The sequence below is a fragment of the Drosophila obscura genome, unplaced genomic scaffold (assembly GCF_018151105.1).
Source record: "Drosophila obscura isolate BZ-5 IFL unplaced genomic scaffold, ASM1815110v1 contig_37, whole genome shotgun sequence".
NCBI classification, from domain to species: Eukaryota; Metazoa; Arthropoda; class Insecta; order Diptera; family Drosophilidae; genus Drosophila; species Drosophila obscura.
The window spans coordinates 1,943,653-1,956,198 of record NW_024542825.1 but is presented as its reverse complement, the minus strand read 5'-3'; the positions used below and the strand labels follow the sequence as shown (position 1 = coordinate 1,956,198).

The 12,546-nt window shown below is 53.9% G+C and overlaps 2 protein-coding genes and 1 non-coding gene across 6 annotated transcripts; 2 read left to right on the top strand and 1 right to left on the bottom strand.

Moving 5' to 3' along the window:
• Positions 1 to 3,952: 3,952 nt before the first annotated feature.
• LOC111073491 lies at positions 3,953 to 4,418 on the top strand. 2 transcript variants are annotated; one of them, XR_005968155.1, is made up of 3 exons: positions 3,960 to 4,015; positions 4,097 to 4,245; positions 4,318 to 4,418. It is a non-coding gene; the product is annotated as an uncharacterized LOC111073491 (transcript). The 2 variants fall into 2 exon arrangements; XR_005968154.1 differs by having other exon boundaries at positions 3,953 to 4,245.
• Positions 4,419 to 4,621: 203 nt separating this feature from the next.
• Positions 4,622 to 8,407, top strand: LOC121403762 (xylulose kinase). 2 transcript variants are annotated; one of them, XM_041594836.1, is made up of 2 exons: positions 4,622 to 6,842; positions 6,910 to 8,407. In XM_041594836.1, the coding sequence occupies exon 1, from the start codon at positions 4,629 to 4,631 to the stop codon at positions 6,348 to 6,350; it is 1,722 nt and encodes a 573-aa protein (XP_041450770.1). In that variant the 5' UTR covers positions 4,622 to 4,628; the 3' UTR covers positions 6,351 to 6,842; positions 6,910 to 8,407. The 2 variants fall into 2 exon arrangements, with proteins under 2 accessions (XP_041450770.1, XP_041450771.1); XM_041594837.1 differs by having other exon boundaries at positions 6,907 to 8,407.
• On the bottom strand, positions 6,331 to 10,696 carry LOC111073490 (cGMP-dependent protein kinase, isozyme 1). 2 transcript variants are annotated; one of them, XM_022365813.2, is made up of 5 exons: positions 10,348 to 10,696; positions 8,402 to 8,799; positions 6,896 to 8,338; positions 6,635 to 6,820; positions 6,332 to 6,571 (listed from the first exon to the last, which is right to left on the bottom strand). In XM_022365813.2, exons 1-5 carry the CDS (start codon positions 10,483 to 10,485, stop codon positions 6,409 to 6,411), a joined length of 2,328 nt encoding a protein of 775 aa, XP_022221505.2. In that variant the 5' UTR covers positions 10,486 to 10,696; the 3' UTR covers positions 6,332 to 6,408. The 2 variants fall into 2 exon arrangements, with proteins under 2 accessions (XP_022221503.2, XP_022221505.2); XM_022365811.2 differs by having other exon boundaries at positions 6,331 to 6,571; positions 6,896 to 8,799.
• Positions 10,697 to 12,546: the final 1,850 nt, after the last annotated feature.

Below are 12,546 nucleotides of genomic sequence, written 5' to 3'. Positions count from 1 at the left end.
AAGAGACATCTGAAAAGGAAGATGGAGAATTTGAGATTTATGAACGAACGGATGCAGGCCAAAATACGGGCCATTATCAATCCGGGGGACCGCACTGAAGGAGGGGGGCCGCCAACGGCACCAACAATCAAGACCAACTGGAGCAGGTGCTGGACGTCATGCGACAGCCTCACAGTCCATCAGTCCCTCTATGCAGCCTTGCTACTGTGTGAACTGCAGGCGCAAGCGCAAGCAGAACCGGCAGACCGTCAGCCAGGTCGGATTCCGGAACGTTGAGCACGTTTCGAGAGTAACGCCTCGTCCCAGGTTGCAGAGATTCGGCCGCTTCTCGAACGCCAACGGGCTGCCAACGATGTTGTCCAGCTTGAGCTCCGATGCTAGCGCAACGCCGTCGATGGGGTCCTGCTTGAGCCTCAATCGCACCGCAACGCCGTCGATGAAGTCCTGCCTGAGTCCCCCTAGCCTCTCGGCCCAGTCGACGCACTCGATGCGTCTGATGCGCGCAAACGAGCCCACGCTTAACCGCTTACCACCCGCTAAATGCTACCCGATACACACAGCTTACCCGCATATACCCGCTATCCGCTATCCGTAGCTTACACAGCTTGCCCGATACAAAAGTTGTGTTCTTCACGCCACGAACTGGGCTAGAGTGGCTGCCGCAACGGGTAAAGGTAAATGCGAGTCCTCTTAAATATTAAGCAAATGGTTATTCAAATAAAAAAAAAAAAAGGTTATGGTTTCGAACACACACCCACACACACACGTACATATTACATATACTCATAGACACACTTGCTGTACATAAATAAATGCTTGAATAAACTTAATACTTACATATATATAATATTAAAATTTATATAGATATGATTTTTTGGCCACTGCCGATTTAATACACATACAATTTATACATTAACAATTGATCTGTCTGTCCTGGGGATATTGTTTCTGTGTGGGGGCGTAAAACAATGAAAACTGGAAAATTTTGATTTTTTTTTTGTTTTTTGTTTTTGTTTGCTGCTGTCACCGCACCGCAGCGAAACGAAACGAATCGGTTGGAAGTGCCCAGTACCTTCGCTTAACTATAAAAAATTTGGATAAAAAAAAACAACGTAAGAAGGAACAATCACTGGTTATGGATCATATGGATCATATGGATCCTGGTCTCGTAACGAGGGGCACTGCACATTCGGAAAGCCCAGGGCCATGCCCATACCGAGGCACAGGATCACCTGCACAGCTCCCACCAGTATTTGCTTGAACAGTTCCAAGCCACGCTCTGAGGGTTCCACTTGCGTTGCCGCGTTGAGCTTGATGGATGACTTTGCCCCTCCCCCGGCAAAACGTGTCGTCCCAGGCCCACGGGCTGTCGATGCCTGTCCCTCTGTCTGGGTGCCGCATGGCACCTGTGGGGGAATGGGCAGCGAGGATATGGCTGTCACCAGCAGCTGCTCCACCATCGGCGAAGTCCATCCATTGTCGGGAGTTTCGTTTTCGGGCATTTGAGTTTCCATCGAGTGCGTCGACGGGGCCGAGAGGCTAGTGGGACTCAGGCAGGACTTCATCGACGGTGTTGCGGTTCCGTCGGAGCTCAAGCAGGACCCCATCGACGGCGTTGCGTTAGCCTCGGAGCTCAAGCAGGACAACATCGATTCCATCGATCCCATCGATTGCAATGAGGCCAAAAATTGGCAAAATTGTTCTTGCGTGTCCCGACTGCCGGTCGATTCCAATCCCAGCTGGAGCTGCGATACGGAACGAGTCAAGCTGTCCCTGTCGCTGTCGCTGTCCCTGTCGCTGTCGCTGTCCTTGATGGCTTGTGCTGCGCTCACCACAGGACGCAGCTGGCCCAGCAGCCCGTTGGCGTTCGAGAAGCGGCACACGCCACCAGCACGAGAAGCAGCACCTGAATCGGCATTGCGCTCAGAGTTTGCCGGTTTCAAACGGTCCTTGAAGCTGCGCATCTCTATAGAATACTCATGGGCCGTGCCGATAGACAGCGACCTGGCGCTGATGCGAGGCATCTGCATTACGCTCGCCACGTGCTCAACGTGCCGGAATCCGAGCTGGCTGACGTTCACATCCTTCTGACGGTTCTGCTTGCGCTTGGTCCCGCAGCAGGGCTGCATGGAGGGACTGATGGATCTGAAGCTGTCGCATGGCGTGCAGCTATCGCTGGAGTCCACCATCATCCATCGGAGCACCTCGGCATTGGCATCCGTCGCCGACAGGTACACGAAGCTGGAGTGGTGCACCTCCCCCCTGCGCCGGCCATGTGCCAGACTGATCTGATCGCCGGTCTCACCACTGCCACTGGTGCTGGGATTGGCGCTGCCCAGCACCGCCAGACTCGGCGCTTCGTGAGGATGAGGGGACGCCTTCTTGCTGGGCACTGGCCGAGCCACTGGTGTCTTCAATTGCTTCACCTTTGGTGGGAGATCGGGGGCCTGACCTCGCCGGCTGAGTCCTGCGACGCGAGGCAGAAAATTCCTGATTGGCTGGCCAGCGGTTGGATGTGGAGCAGTTGCCGGATAGGGCGCAGCCGCAGCAGATCGGGCTGCTGGCATGATCGGGTCAGTTGCGTGACTTCGTTCGAACGTGGACTGGAAATCTATTTATTTTTGTCAGTATATGTTTTGGGAGAATGTTTTGTATTATCGTTTAAATTGAAAGCAGCAGAACGCCACACGTCTGACTTCGAAGTCTCAGCAACTTCTGATAGATACACCTGAATGTATTTCACTCAGCCTACGAAAGCAGCACAGAAAAGATGCACTTCGCCGATGGTGGTGACAGCCATATCCTCGCTGCCCATTCCCCCACAGGTGTCATGCGGCACGCAGACAGAGGAACCGCCATCGACAAGTGCCCGAGGGCCTCGGTTCAAGGCCAAGAAGTGGACGACACGTTTGGCCGGGGGACGGGCAAAGTCTTCCAGAAAGGTCAGAGCGGCACTGAATGAATGGACGCCGATGGTGGAAAAGCTTCTGTTGACAGCCATATCCTCGCTGCCCATTCCCCCACAGGTGCCATGCGGCACCCAGGAAGAGGAACCGCCACCGAAGGTCAGAGCGGCACCGCGAGTGGACGAATCAGAGTGGGGCATGCTCAAGAAAATCCTGGTGGCAACAGTGCAGGTATTCCTGTTCGTCGGGATGAGCATTGCCCTGTGCATTCCGGATGCGGATTGCCCCTCGTTACGTGGCCAAGATCTATAAATTTTATGTGTATTGAATCGGCGGTGATGGCCGACACAAAATATATCTATATAAATTGTAATATTATATATATGTATGCCCAGAACAGCTAAACGAATAAAGCAAAGCAAACCAGATATTTTTCATATATCAGTTACTTTATTCTTAGAAAATATGTAATAAAAACAGAAACAGATGGGAAGCTTTCATAGAGATTAATATTTTGTCCACTCTCATTGAATCCCTGATCAAGAATATATACATATACTTTATGGGGTCGGAAACGTTTCTTTCTCTGCGTAGCACACATCCACTTTTACCACAAATCTAATATACCCCTTAACTCTTTTTTGAGTGCGGGTATAATTAACTTTAGCTTATTTTTCGCATTAAAATTAATACAAAAACTTAAAAAAATAAGATTAAATATATATGTATAACAGGAGACGAAAAAATTTCGACTAAATGAAATAAGTCGGGTCGAGCCTTTTATAGCAGAGGCAGGGCCTTTTCGGGCAGCGCAGTCGGCATTATTCTGCCTGATGACGTACCAGCAGAGAAAATTCTGCTCTGCTGACGTCGCGGCAGAGAAAAATTTATAGCTTAAGCGTGTCTTCCTTGTTGCACAGTGCTGCCTACAATTCCCAACTTCAAACTAGCTTCATTGGAAAACAAAATCTCGCTAGATTGAAAACAAAATTTCTTTGCCGAATACAAAAACTTAAAAACCTTAATAAGACTAAATATATTTTAGAGGTTTTATTATATACCATCGATAACTTAATACAATCGTGCACTATTAGCTATTCCTCATGGCAGTTATGTTTTCAATTTTTGCAATTAAATTTTAATATTTTAAGTGTACGACGTATGGTGTAACATCGTATTCACATTTTTAGGCCAACAAAACATTTTTTGCCACAATATGGCTACAAAACCATCGATGTCAAAATCTAGCCTGAGATAAGCTAAAAGGCCAGCACTGATGGCAGCGCAGCGGCAGAGAAACCGGCAGAATGCGCCAGAGATTTCATACTTTCAGTCAGCTGTGCGTGTTGGTGTGCCAACAAAATACTAATACTAACACACATGTCTCATGTTATCTCTGTCTCTCTTTCAGCTGTCGCCATGTTGAGTCGAGAAACATTCGCAGGCTGGCCAGGAAATTTAGCGCTTACAAATTAGCGAAAAGCTTCATAAATAAATACAATCCTACAAGCAGCTATTTAGAAGCAATCGCATCATTTTGTTAGACAGTTTTTCCCCTGTGGCCATAAAGCAAGCCCGTGGCAGTGTTAAATTCTGCGCCGCGCGCGTATCGACTCGATCTTTGATGCTCTCTTGCTGAAACCTTTGTACTGACATTTAATTCAGTTTACTCCTATTTGAAATTCTCAGTTTGTTGGAACCCTACGTAACCATTGATGGAAAATGTGTCATCGACGCAAGCAGGACTACAGCGGCAACACCTACCTGGGCCTCCAGCTGGGCACAGAGCGCTTCAGGGCCGTGATTCTGGACTCGCAAATGAAGGTGCAGTACACGGCCAAAATAAGCTACGACGTGGATCTGCCAGAGTTCAAGACATCGGGAGGAGTGCTCACCGATGCGTATCCCGACGAGAGCCTCGCTAATCCCGTTATGTGGGTCAAGGCCCTGGACATGCTGCTGAATTGTCTGAGCAGCCAGGGAGCGGATCTGCACTCGGTGGCGGCCATCGGGGGAGCGGCCCAACAGCACGGCTGCGTCTTCTGGTCGGACATCGGACTGCGGCGTCTGTGCAACCTAAATCCGATCCTGCGCCTCCACGAGCAACTCAATGCCGGCGCCTTTGAGCTGACGCGCACGCCCATCTGGATGGACGGTTCGGCGGGCGCGCAGGGCTTCGAGATGGAGCAGAAGTTGGGTGGCTCCGCCGACCTGGCCGCCATCACGGGCTCGCGTGCCTATGCGCGGTTCACTGGCCCGCAGATTCGCAAGGTCTACCAGCAGTGTCCGGAGCACTACGCGCGCACGTCGAGGATTTCGCTGGTGAGCAGCTTCCTCTCCTCGCTGCTGGTGGGCGGCGTGGCCTCCATCGACTACTGCGACGGTTCGGGCATGAACCTGCTCGACATCAACAGCCGGAAGTGGTCCGAGAAGTGCCTGGAGGCGTGTGCCCCAGACCTGGCCAGGCGGCTGATGAAGCCCATCGCACCGTCGCGTCTCCAGGGGCGCGTGGCCGACTACTACGTGAAGCGCTGGAATTTCCGGCCCGACTGCATGGTGGTGCCGGCCATCGGCATCGCCCAGTCCAGATACGTGGGCATGCTGCTGGAGAAGGACCTGCTGATGCTCTCGCTGGACATCAGCGACACCATGCTGGTGCACCTGGGCGCGGCTCACCGCAAGATGGACGAGGGCCATGTGCTGTGCCACCCCACCATACCCAACGAGTACCTGGGTCTGCTCTGCTTCCGCAACGGCTCGGGTGTGCGGCAGGCCTTCTGCGAGGAGCTGGCCGACGGCGACTGGGAACGCTTCAATGCGATGCTCGACTCCACGCCCATGGGCAACGGCGGCAACACGGCCCTGCATTTCTACGACAGAGAGATCGTACCCGAGGCCAAGGGCACGCTGCGCTGGCACTCCCGCCTGAATCCCATGTCGCAGGATGCGCTCCGCGGCGTCGAGGAGTTCGATCGGCCCGAGACGGAGGCCCGCGCCCTCATCGAGGGCCAACTGATGCATCATCGCGCCATTGCGCAGGAGCTGGGCTTCCAGTTCGGACCCAACACCATGGTGGTTATGGCGGGTTCCGACTCGGGTAACCGCAGCATCCTGCAGATCGTGGCCGATGTCTTCAATGCCCCCGTCTACGAGAAGCTCGGCCCTGGCCCCTGTCTGCTCGGCTGCGCCTACCGCGCCCGCTACGCCTTCTACGAGCACCGCGAGGCCACCTGCAGCTGTCGCCGCTGCCGCAAAGGCCGTCCGCCCAAGCAGAGCTTTGGGCAGTTCTTCAGCAAGCTGCCCAAGGATCTGCGGCTCGTGGCCGAGCCCCGTCCCGGCTGTGAGCAGATCTATGCGCCGCTCATTGTGCGCTGCATGAACATGTGCCAGCTGCTGGCGGCCAGCACCAGCATACACGACAGTCACATAATCATGGAGACGTGATTCGCATCTACCTAAAGCTTTAATTGCCAGAGTCCATGGGTCAACAAAGTGTCTTGGGCTAGAAGTCAGCATCCCAGCCGGAGAGCTCGTCCGGCGGCTCAATGGGGTCACAGGGGAAACGATCGAAGTAGCGCACATCCGTGGCATGGGCAATGGGCCGCACAAAGGGCGGTATCAGCAGCTGGCTGGCCAGGCCATCCCAGTCAAAGCCAAGGAACCATCTGGACAGAAAAGAAAAGTCGTTACAATGCCCTCCAATATTCGACAAGGATTCCGCCACTCACTTGTGCTTCTTGATGTCCTGTATGCCGCCCGTCTGGTAGCCCAGCCGCTCCGAGGGCACGTCGCGGCAGAGCCGCTTAATGAGCTGCACCGCCCAGCGGGACGTGTGCTTGGGGAAGTCGATCATGTCAATGCCCTTGAGAATGAGGTTGTACGTCTGCATGGGATCCGGGGCACTAAAAGGAGGACTGCCAAAAGCCAAAACAAAAGGTAAAATACAAAATAAAATAAAATAAATCCAAAACTCGCAGACCAATACTCACGTTCCATTCAGCAGCTCGTGGATGAGGATGCCCAGCGCCCAGTAATCCACGGCACGATCGTGGCCCTTGTTCAGGATAATCTCGGGCGCCACGTACTCGGGCGTGCCGCAGAACGTCCACGTCTTGGCGCTGGTGCCAATGTGCTTGGCAAAGCCAAAGTCCACCAGCTTCACGTAGCCGCGCTCGTCCAGCATCAGATTCTCGGGCTTGAGGTCGCGATAGATGATGCCGCGTGCGTGCAGATACTCGAAGGCCTGCAGCACACAGCCAATGATGAACTGAGCGGCATTGTCCTCGAAGGAGCCGCGGTCGCGCAGCATTGTCCAGATCTCGCCGCCCATGCACGCCTCCAGCAGCATGTAGACGTACTTCTCGTCCCGGAAGGTGCGATGCAGGCGACAGATGAACGGACAGTGGGAGCTGAGCATGATGGTGCGCTCGCTGAAGATGTGCTCCTCCTGCTTGGTGTCCACAATGTGCCGCTTCTTCAGGCACTTCAGGGCAAAGGTGTCGACGCGGCCCTGGTGGTGCGCCTTGACCAGTTCCACGCGCCCAAAGCCACCGATGCCCAGTGTGCTGACCACCTCGAGATCCGTCAGCCGCAAATCGGGGAACTCCTGCTGCTGGGCATGTGCGCCGAGCACCTCGTCGCTGTGCGCGGCCGCCTTCATGGCCAGCATGCGACTCTCGTCGCCGTAGTCCTTCTCCTTGAGCTCGCACAGATCGCCAATCAGCCGCTTGAACGAGTCCCTGTCCAGCGACAGGCACTCCACGCCGGGCGACAGGGCTATAATGTTCGCCGTGCGCTTGTCCTCGTTGATGAGCGCCTGTTCCCCGAAGTAGTCGCCGCGGGCGAGTGTGCGCAGCTCCGTCTCCTCCAGCGCGTTGGGCGTCAGCTTCTGCGTCACCCGGACATTGCCCTGCGAGATGAGGAAGAAGCTGTCGCCGGCTGTGCCCTGCCGAATGATGTACGTGCCAGCGGCATAGAACTCCAGCTCGAGGACATCGGCGATCTTGGCCAGCAGCTCCTCGCTGAGATTCCGCAGCAGCGGCACCGAGCGCAGGAAATTGACGCTGTTCTCGATCCGCTGCAGGCCCGTGCGCATCATAATCTGCTGGAAGACGCGCCGGTCCAGCACCCACACACGAGACTCGCTCAGCACCCGGATGGAGGCGGTGCGCGTGCAATTGTAGAGAATGGCCAGCTCCCCGAAGGCCTTGCCCGGCCCCATCTTGTCCAGCACCTTGCCGTTCTGCATCACCGCAAACTCCCCGCCGGCGGACACGTACAGGTGGGCACCCACCTCGCCCTCGCGTATGACAAACTCCCCGGCCGCTATGCTCTTGGAGTACATCGAATCGACCAGCTCGCGCACCTGCGAGGCGTCGATGTTCTTCAGGAAATCATTGTCCATGATGGCATCTTTGATCTGTTGCTTATCGCTGTAAGAAAGTGAAGTTCGTTGCTTAGTAGGAGGCGGAAATGAAAGTGTATATTGGACCCACCTGAAATCCTTTTCGTATTTGGGAATTGGTGCGCTGTACGACTGCTGCATGGACTGGACGCAGCTCTCGGCGGAGACGCCCTGCTTCTTGATGGCCGCCGGCAGTGGCTTGGGTCGCAGCTCGGGCGCTGCTGTCGCCGCCTCTGTGACAGCTGTGCCTGTTGCCGGACCCAGGGAGAGCGCCTCCATGGCAAACTCTGGATTGCTGGGCAGCACCATGCCACAGGAGGTGCACAGATGAGGATTCACCTTGCTGCTGGTGCTGTTCAGCTCGCCACATTGCTCGGGCAGGGAGTAGAGCTTCGTCTTTGGGGGGGACTGCTGCTGCTGCCGCTCGTTCCGCTCATTCCGCTCATTTCTGGTGACATTCAGATGGTTGGTGGTCTGCTGGAGCACGCTCTGTTGGCGACAATTGGAAAGCGTTGCCTAATCAATTCCCATTCTCATGCCCAAGCCAAGCCAAGCCAATTGAGTGGCCCAATCAATGGGCAAACGCGTGATGCTGCCTGCATAAAATCCCTCCCTTGTGCCGAAACTCAATTAGTCGACTGAGTGTCTGGCATTCACGTGCCACGGAATCAATGGAACGATGACAGGGGGCCCCACATGACGAATGCAGAGATGAGAATTGGGCCACAAGTGGGTGCGTGATGGGTGGGTTGGGTGTTGGGTGTTTGGGTGTTGTGTTGGCTGCGTGTGTTTGTTCTCTTATCAGAGTCCGCAAATAGAATGCAAAACGAAATCAGTGACCCAAAAAAAAACGGCGCATAGATAAACGCTCAAGTCCGAGGCGCCTCTGGCTCCAGGCCCGGTTCCACCTCTCTCCGTGCAGGGCAAACAAAGATAAGCCCGCCTGGCATTGGCCTGTGCCTGCGCCTGTGCCACTTCCTCCTTCTCCCACCTCCTACTGGCATTGTTTTCCAAATTATTTGCATAGAAATTAGCATTACAAAAAGAAACGCTCTTCGCTACCAGCGCTCGATTCTCTTTTCTTCTTCCAGTGTTTCCAGCGCGCGCGTGCTGCCCGCCGTCTATGTGGTGTTTGTTTGCCCAAAGCAAATCCCAAGATCTGCGGCTGCTGCTGCAGCTGCGGAGCTGATCCGGCAATTAGCGACGCAACTCGAGAGGCGTATGATATGAGAGGCAGAGCGCCGCGAAAGAGACTTTCAATTGAATTCTCTTTGGGCTTTTGTTGCGCCAGAGAGAGATCAGAGCTGCGAGATCTGAGATCTGCTATCTGGAATCTTTACGAATCAAAGTCAGTTTCAGTGGCAGTGTTTCCCTCCACAAAAATCTCGCCCCGAAGTGCTAATCACTTGGCTCAATAAATCTGCTTTACAATTCAAACAGCGGATCCAAGCGGGAAGAGGGTGATGCGGAATGGGTGGGGAATGGGGCAGAGCTCTGCTAGAATCAAGAGCTACAAATTCAAGTACAAATTTAAGTACTAAGCGTTAGATGGAAACGAGTGTATCTAGTAGCAGGCAGATACCATGCCTAACCCTGCCCACCCCGCCATGTGGTTTGCTATGTGGGGTAGGGCATAGCCATGGGCTGTATCTGATATCTCGGCAGACTACTGTTGCTGCTGCTGCTGCTGCTTCTGCTGCTGCCTCCACTAGTATCTGCTCTTCTATCAAAGATAACAACAATGTGCGACGCAATTGATAGGAGGGTGAGCGCCTATTTGCAGATACTTTTGTATCTCTGCGATACACAAAGCGAATTCGAAATTAGTCCGAAAAAAAAAACACAGACACGGACCAACAACACAATTGTTTGTTGCTGCCCCTGCCCCCTGCCCCCAGCCCCCGCCCCTTCCCAGCCTTATCAGAGCAAACACAGCGCCCAAAAACCAAACAAACGGCGATGCCAAAGGCAACAGACAGACAGACAGACAACGATGGATGGACTGGATGACTGGATGACTTTATGCGACTCTCTCACCTTTAGTTTGTGTATTTCGCGGTGCAGCTTGACCAGTTCGCTCTCCCGATTGCGCACCATCTCCTTGAGCGCCTGCACATCCTTATGCAGAGTCTGGACAATCGCCTCGCGCTCCCGATCGTCCATTACCCGGGCCATGGGTCAGCAGCAGCAGCAGCAGAAGCAGCAGCAGCAATAATGCAGCGGAACAAGGTTAGTCAGAGGTCTCTGTCTGTGGCTCTGTCTGTGTGTGTAGGCGCTTCTGCGGGGTATCCCATTCAGACGGCAGCCCAATGATGATTCGTGGTGCCCCGTGCTGTTTCGTATTATTCCGTTCCGTACCGTTCAGAGGTTCGCCTCGCTTTGAATCGTTTTGCTTTCGGCCAGCTGGCGGCTAGCGGCGATCAACGCGGCGTATGCGTGATTTTATGAAAGAAGAGAACAGCGCCCAGAAGAGAGTGCAAGAGAAAGAGAAAGAGTTGCCTGGCAAAAGAGCTCGATCCCAGAGAGAGAGAGAGAGAGGGCGAGTAAAAAGGCTTGCTTGCGTTTTAGTAATAAATTTAATTAGGGTTGATATCGGCGGCTGCCTCCTCGCTGGCAGGTAAGGCAGTGCGCGATCGTGTGTGCACTGCTTTACCATCGCCCCCGAACATACCTTGGGCCGCCTCAAGTCACACACAAAAGCCGAGCGTAATTTGATGATGACAGCTAACGCGACATTCACGCAGCTCAGAGCTGAGCGGAGATGAGCTGCAAAATGGGCAAAATGTGGAAAATGGACAAAATGGACAAAATGTCAGCAGCCAGCGCAGCTATGGGGAGCAGCCAAGTCTGGCCACAAAGATATTTGCTGGTCTGTGTCTGTGTCTTGTGTTGCTTTGTTTTCCACGCTGGACAGGCATAAACCAGTGGGGGGGTGGGGGTTAAATAAAGTTGCTTTACAGCGCCATAATAGAATTATAGTGGCAAAGCCACTGGCCGCGCGACTATCAAGCGCTCGTTGGTGTCTGCCGTCTGCTAAAAGCGAGCAAAAATAAAACGCCAGCATGCAGCACACGACCAAGGACGCCAAGGACAACGGGCACCGGGCACCGGGCACTACTCTGATTTCGCTAACGGCAATGGCATTGGCAGAGTCAGTGGCAAAAAGGAAAGCCCCGCAGAAGCGGCAGTGGCATCAGCGGCTTCCCTTCCGCTTGTCGGTGGCCCACATTTAATGGCGAAGCAGCAAGCAGCCAGCCGTGTGCACCGACACTGATGTATCTGTGTGTGTTTGTGTGTGTGTGTGTGTGTGTGTGTGTCCCTGGGAGTCGTGCGTGGGTGTGCGTGCGTGAACCAACCAACCAGCTGTGGGATGCTGCCTGCATTCCTTCCATCAGACAGACAGCGAGACATCGCAAGCAGAAGGATTAGCTCCCGGACGCGGCATATGCGCAATGATGCAGCAAATGATCTATTAAAGCAAAACTCCAAGCAAATGCCAAGAGTGAGCGTGGAGAGTGGAGGCTGGAGGGTGGAGTGGAAGATAAATTAATGCCAGAGCATGTCAGACAGCGGTGAGGTGAAGCCAGGAGCCAGGAGCCAGGAGCCAGTGCTCAAAACTTTGACAAGCGACGGAAATTATCTGCTGGAAGAGAGATTTTTCCTCCCCCCCTTGGATGCAGCCACAGACCACAGGGCAAAGAGCATTGAACAGCAGGCAGCAGAGTGGAGTGTGAGGTGGTGGAGGCCATGAGTGGAACGTCAATCCGCCGTCAGAGACAACTAATTAATGGACGCTAATTTTGGATGGGGTGGGGGGGGTAAAAGTTTTGTCGCGCATTAAATGCACACAAAAATCTGAGACGACGCTGAGCGAGAATCAAGTTTACGGGCAGACAGAGAGCGCTGTGAGAGAGCCTTGGACAGGCAGCGACAATTAAAACAAATGAAACTACAGGCAGCAGAAGTTACAGTGCCATGGCCCCAAGGGGGTGGGGCGGCTGTACAAGGGGTACAAGGTAGTACAAGGATTAGCCAATCACTCAGGCTGTGAGGCAGAAAATACAATCAGGCTAACAGGATTTGTGGCCTGCCAATATTTGCATAATAAATATCGCATGTCACAGATTTCACAGCGGCGATTACAAATGCCAGAAGCAGCAGCAGCAGCAGCAGCAGCCCATGCTGGAGGCAGCAGCCAGGAGCCAGCAGGAGCTAGGATGCCATTCCTTGTCTCTG